General features: G+C 35.5%; 2 protein-coding genes across 2 annotated transcripts; both read left to right on the plus strand.

Annotated features, from left to right (window-relative positions):
* Positions 1–2,711: 2,711 nt before the first annotated feature.
* On the plus strand, positions 2,712–8,859 carry LOC125206781 (rab escort protein 1-like). The gene is made up of 9 exons (XM_089061356.1): positions 2,712–3,658; positions 3,954–4,076; positions 5,417–5,516; positions 6,700–6,738; positions 6,864–7,101; positions 7,182–7,257; positions 7,498–7,693; positions 8,111–8,197; positions 8,342–8,859. The coding sequence occupies exons 1-9, from the start codon at positions 2,958–2,960 to the stop codon at positions 8,435–8,437; spliced, it is 1,656 nt and encodes a 551-aa protein (XP_088917482.1). The 5' UTR covers positions 2,712–2,957; the 3' UTR covers positions 8,438–8,859.
* Positions 8,860–13,116: 4,257 nt separating this feature from the next.
* Positions 13,117–15,001, plus strand: LOC125203748 (homeobox-leucine zipper protein HAT5-like). The gene is made up of 3 exons (XM_048102179.2): positions 13,117–13,470; positions 13,572–13,954; positions 14,606–15,001. Exons 1-3 carry the CDS (start codon positions 13,365–13,367, stop codon positions 14,888–14,890), a joined length of 774 nt encoding a protein of 257 aa, XP_047958136.1. The 5' UTR covers positions 13,117–13,364; the 3' UTR covers positions 14,891–15,001.
* Positions 15,002–19,811: the final 4,810 nt, after the last annotated feature.

The raw sequence follows: 19,811 nt of genomic DNA on the forward strand, positions 1-19,811 counted from the left end.
TTAGCTATCATCACATTTTAGGTGAAGGATAAGGCCCAATTATTTAGCCCATTTTATACCAAATTAGAATTGAAACGACGCTTCTCCATCTATTCTTTCCGTCGGAGCTGAGCTCTCCCTCTTACTCTCCATCTCTCTCATCTATTCTGTCAAGTTTCAACTGTTATTTCCGGCGAAGGGTGAAGAATTGCGGTGGAGATCTGTCACTTGGCGTCAAGGCGGAGCTCCAAGGGGTCGAAGTGGAGTTGCGCCGGACCTCGGAGGTCCATCAATGGAGTTTCCGGCAGCTCTCGGCGGACGACGGTGGGGTCGGTCGACGTCATTGCTTGTATTAAAGTTTGTTGGAATAGATGATACACTTGGATAATGACACAAAATTTTAGGGGATTTTATTTTGTGTATTAAGTCGAAAGAGAAAATAGGGAGTACTATATTTATATTGATGTCAGAGATAACTTTTTCAAAAAAGGAAATGTGATATCGTTTTTGGGCCGATGTTAAAAAAAAAAGTAATTAATCTATTATGAGATGCAGGGAGTATTATAGTTTGGAGTAAATAATTAGGAAGACAAATTTAGTTTGATTGGAATGTGAATGTCACACACAATTAAAATCACTCCATAATATCTACTAATGAAAAATAGAGCAGTTGGTGTATAACACGAGTTTTAACGTAGAATTGGTAAAGTAAGAGAGAAGGGAAAGAAGTAAGAAAGAAAGAGAAAAAGTATGTGAGAAGTAGTGTTAGTGGAATGATGTGTAGGATTATTATTTGTTGAAAACTTTCCATAAATGAATGTGTTCTATTTTTGTGGACGGCCAAAAATGGTAAATGTGCTCTATTTTTTTTGGACGAAGAGAGTATATCTTTTATATTCCTACAAAAAAAAATTAGATATATATCACACCTTTTCACATGATTTTACATTTTGAGAATGTGCGATGGATTCTCAAAATGTGTAACCCTCGAGATAAAAATGATCCAGTTTCTTGTAACTCTGATTTTGGCAAGGGGGTTGCATAATAAAATAAATAAATTTAATTTTTGTAATAGAATTATCTAGATAAAATATAAATATCTAAATATTATAGAATTCTCTAGAATAAAGTAGGAGAATATCTAGATATTTTAGTAGAAATATCTATATATTTTTAGTAGAATTCCCTATATAGTAAAATATCTAGATTTTTATGGATAAAAATCTAGATATAAAATATTAAAGAATCTAGTAGAGAATTATAGAATATGAAATGAAAGTCTATAAATATGGGAGTATTAGTTAAGCTCATAATTCACCATCTTTAATCTTATTTTTCTTTTATTTATATCAAGAAGAAGATTCGTTCTTTGAAATCGGAGCGGATCTCCTACTCCATATTCCTTATTTCATTCCTAATCCACCATCACAACTTAATACTCCATTTCTAATCTACACTCACAAATTAATAAAATAATACTACTATCACTTAACTATCACTTGCATGTTATAAGATTATTTTATTAAGTTATGGGAGGTGGATTAGAAATGAAGCAGATAAAATTATAAAAATGTAAACTTGCGCTACTGAATTACTAATTGTAGTGAAAATTGGAAGAAACGCACCGTAATCTACAAATTGGCCGCCGTGTTTGTAACTTGCAGAGGCAAATTATCAATCCCTAAAACCTCACTTATGGACGAAAGTCACGAAACTACGTCGTATCCGCCTATCGAGCCCTCCAATTTCGACCTTATTGTTGTTGGCACCGGCCTCCCGGAATCCATCACCGCCGCCGCTAATAGTGTGTAAATAAGATTTGAGACTTCACCTGCAATAATAATAGTTTATGTTATGAAGAAAATGAGAGAGAACTTATTTCATGGCGGCACGAGTTTTAAGAAATATTAAGAAAAGTGAGTAAGAAAAAGTTAATGGTATATGCTCACTTGTATATACTCCCCCCGTCCGCCATTAAAAGTCTCATTTCTTGGCAACACGAGTTTTAAGAAATATTAATAAAAGTTGGTGGAAAAAAGTTAGTGGATTACGGGTCTCACTTGTGTATATTAATTTTAAATGAAATGTGAATAGAATAAGTTAGTTAAATATGAGACCTTATTACTATTTATAGTAAAAATAAACAGGGACTCCTATTCACGAATGGAGAAAGTATCAAATTATTTGAAAAGTTGAATTGTGGCAAAAAGACCGCTGTCTCTCTTTCATTACAAATAGACTGAAATGTGCTTTAGGGACTTGAGAATAGTTTCACTCCAAAAAATATCTAAACGGTGAAAAAGTAGTTCAAAAGATATCAAATAAGTTAAACAACTTCATAAGACATTTTTAAACGTTACGGCCAAAATTGATACCAATCCATAGTTCAAGTACTAAAAAATGTTTTCCTCTAAGTAGAGTAAATTGACTGAGATGCTCTTAATTGGTCTGAGAGTATTTTCATTTAAAAAATTCTAAACAATCAAAAAGAAAAATTGGCCACATTTCACTTTATTTTATTTTATTCTTATTTTTTCAATGATATTAAAATTATTGTCAAAAAAAATAATTAAAAAAAAAATATAATTTAATAAAAAAAATTAAAACTAATGGCGAAAACCAAATCATTTTAGTTGGACTCATTTGCCCAAACTAATAAAAACCCATTTAAAAAAGCCCAAAATTAACCTATATTCTTTCTTATTTGAAAAAGCCCAAAATTAATCCATTCAAAACTTTTCATCTCTTCCTCATTCTTCTCCTCTTTCTCTCTTCCTTTTGAAAACGAAAAAAAGAAAAAGAAAAATCAAAGCGGCTCACCCACCGCACAATAGACCGCCGCCGCTAGCCGACTCTCGGCGCGTCCTCGGCGAGTAAGTGGCGGAGGGCCTTCCGCCCCATCTCAGACGTCCACGCCGTGCCGGAAGCTTCCTCCACTGTAGTTCGCCGCGGCTAAGGCTATTTCGGGCCGCCGCCGGATGCTCTTATCAATCCCTAAAACCTCACTTATGGACGAAAGTCATGAAACTACGTCGTATCCGCCTATCGAGCCCTCCAATTTCGACCTTATTGTCGTCGGCACCGGCCTCCCGGAATCCATCATCGCCGCCGCTTCGTCCGCCGCCGGAAAGACCGTCCTCCACCTCGATCCCAATCCCTTCTACGGCACTCACTCGGCTTCGCTCCCCCTAGACGACTTCATCTCCTTCCTCCGATCCCAATCCCAATCTCCATCTCAACCTCCTCTTCAAACCTCCGATGATGACACTTCTGTCCCTCTTGAAACTCGCCGCCTCTACTCCGACCTCGAAATCAAATCACTCTCCTCCGAGCCACTCGACAGTTCCAGAAAATTCAGCCTCGACTTGGTTGCCCCTCGCGCATTCCTCTGCGCTGATTCCATGATCGAATTGATTTTAAAGACGGGAATCAATCAATACATGGAGTTCAAGAGTGTGGACGCGAGCTTCGTCAGCAGCGGAGAGGGAAAATTGGAGAGTGTACCTGATTCCCGGAGCGCAATTTTTAAGAGTCGGAGCTTGCTGGGGCCGGAGAAGTATCAGTTGATGAACTTCTTTAAGCACGTGCAGGGAATTTTCGCCAACGGGTCCGAGGAGGATTTGGATATTCCATTTGGGGAGTTCTTAACCAAGAGGGGTTTGTCGCAGAAACTCAAATCGTATACATCAATTCCTCTTTATTTTTCCTCTTTTACTAATAGATTCTCTATTTATTGTCAAGTTTTTGAAATCATATGGTGTACTTGTTTTCTTAATGTGTATATTTATTTTGATTGCTCTGATTATAGGCAAAATTGAACCCTCAATTAACTGCCAGAATTTACTTTCGATAGATTGTGATTGTTTTGCTTAAGAACAGGATAGTTTGATAAGTCTTTATCAGCCGATCAGAATTCCCTCTGTTGGTTACTGTATTGGTTTGTAGTCTTCTTAACTTGCCATAACTTTGTCCAGGATTATATTGTACACTATAGCCTGGGCTGATCATGATCAGGAAAACTTGGACTTGTGTAATGATGTTATCAGTACTAAGAGTGGGATAAATCGGCTCGCTCTTTACCACTCATCCATTGGAAGGTCAGTTCCTTGCCTTTTCGCTTAGGGCTTTCAAGAGCAATCTTGTAATCATATAAGAACAGTTCATATTCCAGAAAGCTAATTATTGTGTATTAACTTTTTCTTACCTCGTGACAGAATCATTAAATCTGAATATGGTCTATAAAGCATACCTCAAATAGTAAGACAAAGTGTTAGTGCTTGACATCTTGTTGCAGTAGTAGCGATGCTGCTGCAAAATATTTTGTTGTTTACCACTTTGTGCTTTTGCCTTTTTGTAGGAATTTAGTGTGCAAGCAGTTTAAAGTGCAACAGTTGTATTTATGGCATGGTAGATGATATAGCTAGTTCACTTAACCTGTCATTCATTGTCAAGTTGTAGATAAGAGTCTGATATTTGGTCTTATTAACTCAGCCTAAGATTCTGGATGTTTAGTATGAGAAATTTGTTTCTTTAGAAGGCTGTAAATTCCCTAGTGGACCTTGTAATCTTACCCATATTGTTCAAGCAGATTCCATATTCCTAAATTATAATTTATGAACTTGTCTTTTGTTATTCCAGTTGTAGGCATTGCCAATTAGATAGAGGGAAAATGAAAAGGTAGCTAATTCAATCTGCAGCGCACTTCCAGATGTTTTTCCATATGAAAATTCTGAAATGTAGAGGAAGTGGGTTCTGTAGAGTGCAGACTATAATATATATAGTCAAGTCCTCAAGATATAAACAGGCTAAACTTGCCATGTCGTGCATTCCTGAGAACATATGTAAATGATCTTTTCCCATGACACAAACCATTTGCATGTGGGATAACTATTGTTTGAAGGCAAATGTCTCCTTTAACAATTGCCATCTGAAATTGTTTAGAGTTTTGTTTAGCATCCGTCAAGTAGCTGTTTGAACTGCTTTGAAATAGAACTTGATACTTGATAGTAAGACAAGCCCTTTTTATGCGAGACCTTGTGTTTGTTTTACAGTGTCTTTGGCTGCATTGTTGTTTTGCATTTAATTTCATGCCCAAAGAAGATCTGATTTCCACCTCCCCATTTGCTATATTCTTATTTCAGTGCCCTGCCTGCCCCTCTTAATTATCATTCTTTTTCCAAATCGCTGGGTAGTTCTTTGCTTTCTGACGTCTTATCATCATTCAATAAACAACCAGATAGCGTAATTAGCGAATTAATTGGTAGTCACTATATATACTCATTATTTGTACCGAGGGAGTTAGGGTGCGTCTTTACCAATATAAGCTAACTATTAGGTTACTTTGCAACTTCAGATGATACAGTTAAAATAAGCATTCGCTCAAAGAATTAAAGGATGTGAAGGCCTTAATTAGACAGTTTTTGCTCGACTTTTTTAGGTTTCCTAATGCAAATGGTGCCATAATATATCCCATTTATGGCCAAGGGGAACTCTCTCAAGCTTTTTGTCGCCGTGCTGCTGTCAAGGGGTGCATTTATGTAAGTATAGTTACCTTTGTTTGTCTTAGTTGATTGTTGCCATTAGGTATCGTTTTCTTCTGTTGCTTGCAGATATTTTCAATATGCAGACTGTGTCTATCTTTGCCGTATTTTCTGATTCTGTCATTTGCAGCAAAATCTTTAGTGCACTAGTTAGTCTAGCTTTTATTTGGTGCATTTTTTATTATGTTGCATGGTATTGGATACTTCAATACTTTCTCTGCTCATTTGGTGGTGTACAAAGGTAGAAGACTAACACGCATAAGAGTTTGTCGAATTGGTAATGTCGGATAGTATAGATGGAGCGGTAAAAGTTAATCTAAGTTACTCCCTCCGTCCCACAATAGTTGTCACTCTTTTTTCATTTCGGTCCGTCCCACAATAATTGTCACACTTCATTTTTACCATAAATGGTAAGTAGGTCCCACATTCCACTGACTCACTTCGCTCACATTTTATTATAAAACCAATATAAAAAAGTGGTCCCACATTCCACTAACTTTTCCAACCAACTTTTCTTTACATTTCTTAAAACCTGTGCCCACAATAAGAGTGACAATTATTGTGGCTTTTCTTTACATTTCTTAAAACCTGTGCCCACAATAAGAGTGACAATTATTGTGGGACGGAGGGAGTACATGTGATTTATCAATAATAAGTATTTATCTCTATAAAATTATTTTGTATTCTACGTTTCCTTCAAAGGCTTGACAAACAATGACACAGTTTTTGGCTTTTAGACGTCTTACTATTTTTTCTCCACACGTGTTATTCTCAGCTATAGCTGTCCTCAAGCTAATTTTAGGTCCTCCGATTGCCAATTTATAAGCCATGTTTCCATGAGATTCTTCTTTCACTGCAGTGTAGTTTAAATTTTCCAAATCAAGTGAGTTCTGAGATGCTGCTATTTACTCATTTTTTACTAAAACAGCTATCTGTATATTGCCATTTTCTTTTTTGGCATGTCCCTTAATCTTCAGAAGGTTTTGTTGTTTTATTTTCAAGACCCCCATTTTACTTTTATCAAGATTTATGTTGAAGTTGAAGTTAAAATTGCAATTCATGAACAATTCCTTTATTTGCTTACACTATTGAGTCAGCAACCAATGTTAGAACTTTTATTTATTTTGCACTTTTTAGATAGTCCCTAATTTTTTTTCCATCTCTTTAATTTATTGTACAGGTTTTAAGGATGCCTGTAATTGCTCTGCTCATGGATAAGGTTCGATTGATATCTGTTTGGTTTAATATGTCAAAATCAGAATTTTCACTGATGGCCAATTTCATATTATGATATTATGAGCACATGTATGTTTATTCCCTTTTAGTAATGTGATTCTTTAACAGGATGGGCGTACCTATCAAGGTGTTAGATTAGCATCTGGCCAGGAGCTAACCAGTCCTCAGTTGATTCTTGCTCCTTCTTTCGCGATTCCAACAACTTCACCTCGTACTGTAGAGGTGAAAATTTCTAATGATAAAAGCCCCTCAGATGCCGAAGGGAAGGTTGCCCGGGGAATTTGCATTGCCAAGAATTCTATAAAGCCGGAAGCTGCTAATTGCCTGGTGTTCTTTCCTCCAAGATGTGAGCTTATTATATTCAGTTGCGCTGACAATTGTCATTATCAAACGAAACATGTCATGTGCTAATTTTTTTTTATGTAGCTCTGTACCCAGAACAGATAACATCAGTCCGTGTATTGCAGCTGAGCAGTAATGTGGGAGTTTGCCCCCCTAAGACGTAAGTATCTGTGAAGATTTAAAAAAATAACCTAAGGTCCCAAACATAATATGCTGCTGTTCTGGATTGACTCAGAGTTCCTTTTTTCTCACTTAGTCAAGAAAATCTTAATTTACGACAGTCTTTTGAGATCAGCTTTTTTAGTGCTGCATTTGTTTTCTTTTTACTTAAATAAATTTGTTTAAACTGAAAACTAGAGCATCTTCCACGTGATATTGTGTGATTGTGTTTGAATTCCAGGTATGTGACGTACCTGTCAGCTGTATGTGATGATGCTGTGGAAGGGAAGAAATTACTAAATGCAGCCATAAATGCTCTGTTCTCTATGGCTTTATCTTCATCATCTGAGAACAATGAGAGAGATAATTTATGTGAGCACACAGAAGAAAAACCTTGTTTGCTTTGGAGCGCCTTGTACATTCAAGATCTGACTAAGGTTTTGTTTCTTGTACTTCACTTTTGTTTTTTTTACAGTTTAATTCACTGTCTACAATTGTCTGTATTTTCTCCCAGTGAGCATTTTGAATTTCCTACACGGTGCTCTAAATTTCAGGATAATTGACGTTTATGATATGTATTATCAGTCGTCAATTGTTACAAGTAGTGAACAATGGGACAAAGTGTAGTCTTTAGGCAAAGAAACACTTCCATTAGAATGATCATCACATGTAATGTCTTCACTTGTGGTGGGTGTAAATATTTGTTCCGTCAAATATATAGTAGCACATATAATGTAATGAATCGCCTTTCTGTTAGGTGGTCCATGACACTTTCAGATTGAGACATTGAGTACGCAAACTTTGAGAACTATGTTCCTTTAATCTTCATCTAATATGATTATCATTGATTGCAGTTTCACGGTGTTTATGACTCCATCAGGTTCACTCCGATGCCAGATGAGCATCTGCATTATGATGATATCCTAGACGCAACAGAAAAGGTAATTTGTTCTCGAGCTCAATAACTGCCAAGGTTTGTAATTTGTGAAATGTACTTCACTGTTGTCTGTTGTTAAAAACAAGTCCCTTGAGTAGCAAACCAATAATTTTTGTAACCTTGCATTTCTCTTTAATTCCTTTTGCAGCTCTTTAAAGAATTATTTCCGAACGAAGACTTTTTCGCAGTGACAAGCGAATCTGAGGAGCATCCTGATGATGGGAACACTGAGTTGGATCCATAGAGAAATATGCTTAAAATGCTTAAGGAGTGTTATCATTAAAACCGCTTGACAGTGAAGGGTGAACTTACATGCTGCCAAGCCCAGTCCAGAGTGAAATACCCCGTGTCTGAAGTCAATCACCGATGTTCGTTCTAAATCTTGTCCGTTGCCTCAAGTGGGTATACTGTCAACGGCACAGTGATGACCGGAAAGTACTTCAGTGGTGAAATTGAGGGGATGTATGCGATGCTGGATATGTGGTCATGGGGGAAACCAGCTGAATGCATTTGCTACTTTATTCCAAATTAAGTGTTAGTTGAATCTTTAAAATAGAAGAGTTGTGCCGATTGATAAAAAGAATACGTATATATATAACTATTAACTAAAAACTCTCATGGGAGTTCCTAGTTTGAAATTATTTAGTTAGACTAGTTTGAAATCAACTGAATTAGCAAGCGAACAAAATTTAGGAATGTTTTACTAATTTTAGCCTACAATTCATAAAGTGAAGATTGGTTTTGGAAAATAATTTCTCGTTTGAAATCACAGGCCCAATGTTCAATTAACCCATAATTATTACTCCATTTCTAATTAATTAAAAACAAGCAGTTTAACTCAGTCCCATATATAAAGCCCAACAATAAAAGCGAGAATGGAAGTAATGCATATGAAGATTACAGGCCCAATTGAACAATTTAGAAATTAAATGGATCTTTTGTAAGCTGGAGAAGGGTTACATCTTAACTACTAAGAAAATTTCTGTTTTTAGTGAAGGTTAGAATGCCGCAAAATATATCAGATTTTATGAAATGGGATTTTAATATATGATGATTGAGAAATTGAGTCACGAATACCAAAAAAAAATTACTATACATATAGGAAAATTATGGTGATCTTTTATATGTTTCTTGACTGAAAATATTGAGCAAAAGGTATTGAAATGGTAAATTGGATCAGAATTGGTGATTTAAATACAAACTAGTATCACACCCGACACCCGTGCGTTGCACGATCCATTTGATTTTCCTCGTACTTATTTTACACCGTGAAATAATTCTCGAAATGATAAACATACCATCATACAAATCTGAAAGCATAAAATATATACTAAAAAATCATTACATAAATGTATAAAATCAAATTTTGAACTCAACAAATTTGTAAAAATATATTGTTAGTAAATTTGGCAAAAATTTCTCAATAAAATAAAATGACCAACTGATTGGAATCAATAAAAAAGTTTATACTACTAATTAAGAATTAATCTGCATCGATCTTCTCTTCTATTCCAATATGCATTCATCTTACTTCTAATCTCTCCCAACCTTTTTTATCTGCTTGCCTCCTTTTTCGTTCATCATCTCCAGCACTTTCATCACCCTATGCCGATGTCATCTTCTCCATCATGTCGGATTGCCTGCAGCTATATTAGAACTTCAAACGGAAAATAACAAAACTCGCCTTTTATAACCCTACCATTTTGTCATGGAACACTCACCAATGACAATTAATTTGTCATCGGGCTTGGCCATCTCAAAAACGCGTACATATCTCACTTTGATGACCGATGGAGTATTGCTAGGCTATAAAATTCATTAAGGAATGTGATATTCATATGGAAAACAATGTTTTGTTGGAGAAAATTCAACAATTGAAAGGGAAAAGCCAATGAAAAAGTGAGTAAGAAGGTAGCAAATTAGACATATTTATAGAGGGTTTAGGCTAATGAACTTATTTGGATTCACTAATAATTAGTTACGTTACAAAGTCTTGATAGAAATTAAATTAGATTAAATAAATTTTCATGAATGAAATTATTGTGTAACGGCTTATACATTGATACATAGTACTATAATTTGTACAATAATTATAATAAATTCACTTAATTTAAATTAGTGCCTAAAATCATACAACCTTCCATTACTAATGGCAAAGTTAGTCAAACTATGACTATAAGGTCATAACTTTGCATTTAATTGATAAGAAATTAATTATAAAACCATACAAATTCAGTTTTATTGTAATTAATTATTCCATAAATATTTAAATTGGTTCATAATTTATAAATATTTTAAAATAAGGACAAAACTTACAAATATTTCAAAAGATGGCCGAGTTGTATTTTATATATGTATATATAACCAAAAATATAACATGTTATGATGAAGACAGTTTCGTGTGTTGAAAAATTATTATAAATTTGTTAGATCACACGCCTAACATCTTTAATCCATATTATATTTTGCTCTATATAAAACATAACAAAATAATAGTTTCTGCACAACTAAATTAAATATCATCAACAGCATTTCTAAATATTGCTCGAATATTCTTGTTCTTAATAAAAACTCACTAGCAATATCTATTTTTTTAATCAGGCGTCGCACCGTGTTGGGCCTTCAAAGCTACACCTAGTGATCATAACTTATTTATTTTTTAAACTTCTAGTGAAATTTATTTATTTTATGCACACATTAACACATATACGGAGTTATCTACGTGAAAGAGATGAAAAAACATATAACTACTTTTATTTTTTTGTTATTAGTGATAGGCTAAATATTTGAGCGATCAAAGTTCAAACACTAGCCTATCTTCTTTAAAGAGGAAGAATTAAACTTTTTAGTCCTAATTGTCAACTAATTAGCATGGCCTCGCCATACTATGGAATAAGCAAGGGTAAAAGAGAAGATTTTGACCTATCATTTGGGGCGTTTTTTCCGTAAATGTCTCACTGTTTAGGTAATTGTATAATTTAGTATTGATCATTTTATTATAGAATAAATGGTCCTGCAAAAATATTATGATGGTTGAAATATCGACGAGCCAGCTAAATTACATATCGATTGGATAATCAAAGTGTGATCTGGGTAATAAACATGCAATTTTAGCGGCCACGTTGATATTTCGATCGGCTGAAATTTTTACATGGCATTTTATTCCAAAAATGAAACGATGGATACTAAATGGTAATTACCACGATGAGATATTTTCAAGAAAACAACTTAAACGATGGAAAACTTTGACTATTTACGTACTAACCCCACGTCAATTAGCTCCAACAATGAATCAATATTATCCCTCAAAGTTGGCAATGGAGGGGCAGATTTTGTTGTAGTAAACCCTAACCCGTGGGACAGTCATGCAAAAAAAGACAATGACCAAAGTTGTCCCTCAAAAGGTTGAACAATGAATCATGCACAATGAGTTAAAATTATCCATCAAAAAGTAGAGCTGGGAATCCCCACTCCCAGAGCGGTCCTCCGCTAAAGACAACAAATCAACTTGTCCTTAAATAAAAAGAAACATGGGCATATTTAAATTGTGATCCAACAAGTGTCTTTATTTGATTTATTGAGGCATGAATAGCAGTATACATTGTATAACTGATTATGTGTATGCTCAAATTAATGTTGCCGATAACAAGTTTCATTGATTTGATGCATAACAATTTGTGTCTATCGAAAGATAAATTATTCTTTTCAACTTTGTGTATGCATAGTAGAAGAGTACTTTCTTCCTCTTTAATTAAAACTTAATTTTGCAGCTAAATTTCTTTGCAATCTGTACCCTTTTTAATTCTTCCACTTCTAATAATCTGATCTTCAGTGATGTAAACTAAGTAAGGGCTAAAGACAATTTGAGTTAGGCGCCTCCATTCCTATTCATTCTCACAATATTTACACGTTTTCTTTTTCTTCCTATGTAGGAGTATATAAAAGAACTTTATAACATGCAATGTACCAATTAAATCACTCATAAATTCAAACTAGCGTAACGAATCCAAACTGGGACAGGCGGACAGCTATTCATGTTCAGTCATATATATAATCTCTAAAATAACGGACTTCAAAGGTAGATGGAAAGATATGAACTTTGATTTCATCCAAGCCTGTGGCATTTCTATTTTGTTACTGTGCCATTTCTATTTTGTTATTATCTAAATTTATGTTTTATCTAAATCCAGTCTCAAATCCAATGATTCATTAATAATTCGCTAACAATTTATAAACAATGATGTCTAAATCATGGGCTATTTCAAAAATATTAAAAATTCATAGGATGTTAATAGATAAAATCTTCCTATTTCAAACGAATAGATCACAAAGAATTTTAAATAATATGCTGATCAATAATCAAATAACCAATCTAATGCAAACAAACAATATATAGACATGGAGTAGAATAGAATTACAATCTCATATGCATGCATTTACTAATAGTGTCCACAATAGTCCGGAACAGTCACGCCACAGCCACAAAAAACTCTCCCGCCGCATCATTACAAAATAAATTAAGAAAATTAAAAAATAAATGAAAGAAGACCGCCACGGCGGAGGCGGAGGCTCACAATAGGCCGCCGCGGAACCGCCAAGCCACCGCCCCGTCCACACCACATATGCGGCTCCGCCCCCGCCGCGGCTATTGTGAACACTCTAATTATGACCTATTTCAGAAATCTTCAAACTATTTTTCTAAATACAAATAAATATGAATTCAAACCTAACATATTGCAAATAGTTGAAATAGTTTCAATTAATATTCACATTAATCAAACTACCACAATTTAATTTAATCAAATAGTGAGGGGGCGATAGGTCAATATTGTAAATAATGAAGGGCAATTTGGTAACAAAACAAGTTCCAGCGCAACAAGAAACAGCAGCTTTTTAATGGAGTATTATAAAAAAATACAATTAATCCCCAATATTTGTTTCACAATTTTGCTCCTCGTCTTCTTCTTCATCCTCACAAATCGCGGCGCATGGTTTTCTCTCTCATCCAATTCCCCCTCTTCTTCTGAGCGATGTTCTTGAGCCCTCTCTTTCTCTCACACAACTCCTATATCAGCATTATGCTCCACACCACTTTCTTCCGCCACAGGCTTTAAATGCATCTTCATCTTCTTCCCTAAATTTCACATTTGTTTTCCAGCAAAAGAGGAAAAATGAAAATGAAAAGCTCCACAGATTTCGACGATTCTCTATTGAATGATGAGAAATTAATCCCCTCCGATTCTCACTGGATCGCGAATTCTTCCCCTAAATTTCACGGTAACAAAAACAAATCACACTTAAAATTCGTGAGAGATTTGATTGCAATTGCTGTTCTAGGTTTCCACACGTCTAATTTCAATCGATTTTGAATGTCTCAGGTATGGTGAACTTCGAGCAGGCGCGAGGAGAGAGAAGCAGCCGATCAAGGCAGTCCGATTGCGGAGCGGAGAACTGCGACGACGAGTTCGAGAGCTGCCTCCACCAGCCGCAGGAGAAGAAGCGGCGGCTGACGGCGGAGCAGGTTCAGTTCCTAGAGAAGAGCTTCGCCGTGGAGAACAAGCTCGAACCGGACCGGAAAACAGAGCTGGCCAAAAAAATCGGTTTGCAGCCGAGGCAAGTCGCGATCTGGTTCCAGAACCGGCGAGCCCGGTCCAAGACCAAAGTTCTCGAGCGAGAATACGGTTCATTGAAATCATCCTACGATAAGCTCAAGTCCGATTACGATTCCCTTTCCTCAGATAATGAGAAGCTTAGAAACGAGGTATATGCACAGTTTTTAAAATAAACCAGCAAAATTACATTTTTATAGTAGTAGTAGTAATAAAATTCGACCTAATAATAATAATAATAGTAAGAATTTAACTTCAAATCTTCATTGGTGGAATTAAGGGGGGCTTAAGCTCCCACTAAACAAAAAATAATTCTATACTATTATATTAAATTATTGTGGTATTTTAGGTTAATGATAAAAGCTTCTAGACGCGTAGGCCCCACCGAACAAAAACTATGCCGAAATGTTGTGACAGATCTATTTTTTGGATATTTTATGTAAATTATAGTAGTAGTACTCCTACTGCTAAATTCCGTTGCCAGGTCAGATATTAATTAAATGTGTTCTAGACTTAAAGCTCAAAATTTTAAAAATTTAACTCTCACAAGAGTTCTTTTTCTAAATCTGCCCTCATCATTGTTCTTGTGCATTAGGAATACAAAGCACGCGAACAATGATGTTATTTGCATTTAGAGTTCTGCCAGACTAATGATATATCACGATAAAATAAAATAGAAAAAATTATAAACAAACTTGGCCCCTATTAGGAACAACACGGGCTGCTGTGCAAAATTGCAAAGCGGAGGATCTCAATCCTGATACACTGTACATGCTCTCTTACTAAATGCTAGTAATTTGCAGATTTGTCTGTTAAGCGCGAAGCTGGTGGAGAAGGGAAATGACGGAAGTACCCCAGTCGACGTTGCACCTTGCAAGCAGGAGGATGCTTCAAGCAACTCATCCCATGTGTTTGAGGCGGATCAGGCATCGGCTTTGGAGCAAGATGGTGAAGAGGATGAGAGTCTTGTGCAAAGATTGTGTTTGCCTAAGCTTGAGAGTGAATACTATGATGATCATTTGCAGCCTAATTCTTGCAACCTTGGATTTCCTGTCCAAAATCAAGGAACGTGGTTTTGGCAATGTTGATTTGGGGTTCATGAATGTGTATTTGTTCATTGCTCCAGTTTTATGTGTATGTGTGTTGATAAGGGCAAAGAAGAAATAATGGAAGGCTTTAATTTTATGTTTCTTCTTGAATTATGGTATAATTTCTTGTTTTAGTATGCTTGATGATTGTGATGGAATTTGACTGTGAAGTTATGGTTTTGGTTTCTCTGAAAGAAAAACCTCGGAACCCTTATTACTGCATAAAAAATAAAAAAGAGAATAACAAAAAATAATGTACTTAGTTTAGAATAAATATTTTTCCAAATTAGGAAAAAGAATTCTATGAAATTGAAACATAATGTGGTGCTTTCATTTCATAATTCTAGAGTGGAAATGAATTGCCACATAATATTGAAATGCACAATTGGGAATCGGAATAAATTAGGACAAAAAAGTCAAAATATTAATGTTGTACATTACTTTCACTTCAGAGCAATGACTTCTGTGTCCGGAGACTCTATTGATGCTGATACTTTGTTGTTCACACTGAAAATGATAAATATATCAATATTTTGCTTAAAGTTTATTTCGATAAATTCAAAGTTGGGACAATACAATATTGTTTACACTAGCGTATAACAATGCTATGCTATTGCTACCATTAAAGTCTTAATTAATGATTATATATTAAGTTAGTGAATGTGTGAGGCGCTGATTGGCGTAAACTCCTATGTTTATGTGGGGATTTTTCAATTATTAAAAATGTCGTTATATGGAATAACTTTATGATATTAGGTGAGACTTTGTGCAAGGCGTGGCAGAATAGCGTGACAGACGTCGCTATTAATTTATTCGTTAAATGTTTGATTTCGACTTTGGTGGTTGAAAATTTGTAAGGTTTTCAAGAGTTAAATGCTAATCCCTTTAAAAAGATGAGACTCAAATCTTAATCTTTCATCAAATGCTAAATTGGATCCTAATGTTTTTCAAAGTTGAAATAGCTAAGTTTAGAATGTTAAAAAAAGCTTAAACTTGACCCTAACAATGTCACTCTAAGCTTGTACCCCTATATATACTTCTAATTGAATTGTTGAGACAAATTAAAATGGGACAAAGGAAATGTGTGTTATGATACATGTGCCTAAACTATGTACTTGTGCATATAGTATTACATAAAGAATCATATAATGTTAAATTATAGTATACCTGTGCATATGAAAGAGAAAATAAGAGGTTTTTTTCAAAAATATTAGTCTAATTAATTTGGGATGTTTAAAAAAATCAACTAACTTGGTATACTGGGAATTCATCGTTATTTACATGGGATGGATGTGAAATTAATATACAAAGGATTTCTTTTACTGTACTTTGTAAGGAATTGATGTGAAGAAATTCATGAACAATGGACTTTTCCTTCAATTTATTAATATACTTCTTCCGTCCTAAAAAAAAATATGAGTATTTTTTTGTCTAATCCATAAAAATATAAGTATTTGTGCAAAATTGTCTCTAACTCATTACTCATATATATCAATTTATTTACAATTTATACGACTATAGTCTACCATTAAACATTAAATATAATATGGATCTCACTATTCACTATACTTCTCTTTTTTCTTACTTTGTCAATTGTGCACTAATTCATGTGTTGTCTCAATGCTTATATTTTATGTGACGGGGGGAATATTTCTTAAATAGAAAAATAAAATTTTATACATTTAATGTATATAAATAGGAATGTCAATGTAGTCCGAAACCTGTGGACGGGTCCTGATACCTTGCTAAATAAGAGGGTTAGAGTTAAAAACACTTGGCACAGTAAAATTACAATCCTATTAGTTTGAAACAAAGTAGGGTTGATCCAAAATCCGATGGATTAGCGTAACTTATAAGATCTGGATGCACGATATATATCCTTTCGTCTTGTTTGACAACTGATTTGACATTTTAATGTCAATTTTTATAATGAGTATATAATTATAAAAGTTAATATTCCATTTTAGAGTATTTAAGTAAGATTTTTATTTACATAATATAATGAACAATAAATAAATTGAAATTTTTTATTCATTATAAGAAATATTTTAAATTCTAAAACATACTTTGAATATATATTAATTTTTATTTTAGTTTAACAAATCATGAATTAGGTGCTCAATGTCATGTTCCATAATACTCCCTCCGTCCCCGATTAAGAGTCACACTTTGACCGGGCACAAGTTTTAAGAAATGTAAAGAAAAGTTGGTTGAAAAAGTTAGTGGAATGTGAGACCCACTTTTCTATATTGATTTTATAATAAAATGTGAATGGGGTGAGTTAGTGTAATGTGGGACCTACTTACCATTTATGGTAAAAATGAGGTGTGACTCTTAATTGATGACGAACCGAAATGGAAAAGTGTGACTCTTAATCAGGGACGGAGAGAGTACTGTATTTCTATATTTAAACAATTTAACAACTCAAGATTTATTGAATGTAACATTGTATCATGGAGTATAAAATTTATGCATGTCCGGGTAATATATACTCTAAATTTCATCATTATGCACTGAAATGATTATATGGCAATTTTATCATTAGCAATTCAATTAATTCATTGGACTAACTTGAAATATGAGTATTAGGTTTAGTATCGAAAATCTCTAGCTCGATATAATTTCTATGTGATTAGCTTACAACCAATTAACCAGTTATTTAAATTAGATTTATCCAAAACTTGTTGAACCAACTCAATTAACATTCAAACGAAGGAATCCCAATTCTTTTTCAGACAAAAACAATCTCAAATAAGAAGAAAAAAATTAATAAAATAAATGCATGATCATACGAATATTTAAATTATTCAATAGAAACACCCTCCAAATCTCTGATTACAATGCTAAACAAAGATCCCCAACTGAAATTAGCAGAGCCACTCAAAATTAAATTTAATATCTATGTAAAGGAAGTGGGACCCATCCATGACGAACACTAGCCACACACGTGTCCCCTCCCATCAAATCGTACGTCAAAACCATGCTACGATGCAGCAGCAGATAGATGCCTACGCCACGGACTAATGGGCCCGCCAACAGTGGGCTGATCGTGACAGGGCCTGAGACGTGGCGCGCATCCTACGGTGAAGGTGTGGGCCGGGCCTACGCGAGCGAACACGTCGTTGTCGCGCGTTTTTATTCCAGAGATAAGGAAGGCATTAAATAAGAGGAAGGTGATGTAAGTTACGGGCCCCATTAAACTCGGGTTCGGGTCCCCCGCCCAACTAAAATTGGGCGCATACCGCGAGTCGGCCCGGCCCTATTCATCATAGTATACAATTTTGGTGAGATAATAAAGTTGTGTTATATAATTTTTTTTTATAGTAAAGACCAAAAGTGGTCTCCAACGTCTGACCGTTTTATCAATTTAGTCCTTAACATTATCTTTTTGACTATTTTGTCCCTCACAAATGAACTCCGACCTGAATCAGTCTTCCAATTGACGGAACCGTCAATAATAGGCGGTCAACGTCATTTTCGCCGCCAACCTCAGCTTCGGCAACCTTCTAACAGCCTTCACTCTCCCCCTCTTCAACCTCAGCTTCGGCAATACCTTCAACCTCCCCCCCTTCGTCGCCAACTACTCCGCCCCCCTCAACTACACCTGCTCCAACGCCGCCTTCTGATTCTCCGCCTCCGCCAACGGCACCCAATCCGACCGCATAACGTTTCCGTCGAGAGTGACGAGGACCTCGCGGTAGACGCCATGGCCGCGCGTGATGTTCAATCCGTTGCTCTTGAGCGCGGCTGGCCGCCACCGGTGATTGCGTTTTATGATTTTTCTAGGGATCGAATTGAGCGAGCGGCGGTTTTTGATTGGGAAATTTCGGACGTTGTAGAAGAGGAAGGTGATGTTGACGTTGAATGCGCAGGTGTAGAAATCATCAACGATGTTCTCTAGCTGTCTAGCATGACGGAGAGGGTGAGTTTGGGGCGGCAGAGGAGGGCGAAGAAGCGGGTGACGTCCTTGTTGAAGGACCAGGAGACGCCGTCGGGGGTGGACTGGGGAGTGCTGGTGCGGAGGAGCTCGGCGCCGGCGAGCCAGACGGCAGCGATGCGGTCGAATTGAGTGCCGTTGACGGAGGCGGAGAATCAGAAGGCGGCGTTGGAGTAGGTGTAGTTGAGGGGGGCGGAGTAGTTGGCGGCGAAGGGGGGGAGGTTGAAGGTGTTGCCGAAGCTGAGGTTGAAGAGGGGGAGAGTGCAGACTGCTAGAAGGTTGCCGAAGCTGAGGTTGGCGGCGGAAATGACGTTGACCGCCTATTATTGACGGTTCCGTCAATTGGAGGACCGATTCAGGTCGGAGTTCATTTGTGAGGGACCAAATAATCAAAAAGATAATGTTAAGGACCAAATTGATAAAACGGTCATATGTAGTGGACCACTTTTGGCCTTTACTCTTTTTTTTTCCATTTTCTGGATTTAATCTGCAATTTTGAGATGTATTCATGTCATATCCCAAAGTATTAGTGATAGGAGTTGAGATATAATAAAAACAATTAATGAATTTAATACGCATTCTGTCCATGAAAAATAGCCTTATATGTGAACGATATAGGTTTTAATGAGAAATTAGTAAAGTATAAAAGGAGGAGAAAATGTGAGTAAAGCGTAAAAGAGAAGAGTAAAATATGAGAGAAACTTTCAATTTTTTAAGATGAGATTATTTTTCATGGACACTGAAATAGAAAAATAAACTATAATATTTTAACCGAGAGAGTACTATATAAAGTAAGTACACTTTAGTGGTTGCATAATTGCACCATGATCCTGTTGATTCGAATAGGAACCACGAAAATGAAAATAATTCATAAAGAAACGTCAAAGTGTAAAATGTTAAAAATTATTAATTTAAATTATATGTTATATAAATCTAATCCTTATTTATACAATATAATGTTATGTAAAATCGAAATTCTACAAA

Source organism: Salvia hispanica, chromosome 6, assembly GCF_029641045.1.
Source record: "Salvia hispanica isolate PSC_SH4W2 chromosome 6, Shi_PSC_v1, whole genome shotgun sequence".
Taxonomy (NCBI): domain Eukaryota; kingdom Viridiplantae; phylum Streptophyta; class Magnoliopsida; order Lamiales; family Lamiaceae; genus Salvia; species Salvia hispanica.

What these genes read in the sequence shown, in the direction of transcription:
- LOC125206781 (XM_089061356.1), top strand. Translation starts at nt 2,958, where the DNA reads ATGCTCTTATCAATCCCTAAAACCTCACTTATGGACGAAAGTCATGAA. An exon ending in TACCACTCATCCATTGGAAG is followed by an intron (nt 4,077 to 5,416) that starts GTCAGTTCCTTG and finishes CGACTTTTTTAG; the next exon opens with GTTTCCTAATGCAAATGGTG. An exon ending in GGAGTTTGCCCCCCTAAGAC is followed by an intron (nt 7,258 to 7,497) that starts GTAAGTATCTGT and finishes TTTGAATTCCAG; the next exon opens with GTATGTGACGTACCTGTCAG.
- LOC125203748 (XM_048102179.2), top strand. Translation starts at nt 13,365, where the DNA reads ATGAAAATGAAAAGCTCCACAGATTTCGACGATTCTCTATTGAATGAT. An exon ending in TTCTTCCCCTAAATTTCACG is followed by an intron (nt 13,471 to 13,571) that starts GTAACAAAAACA and finishes TGAATGTCTCAG; the next exon opens with GTATGGTGAACTTCGAGCAG. An exon ending in ATGAGAAGCTTAGAAACGAG is followed by an intron (nt 13,955 to 14,605) that starts GTATATGCACAG and finishes AGTAATTTGCAG; the next exon opens with ATTTGTCTGTTAAGCGCGAA.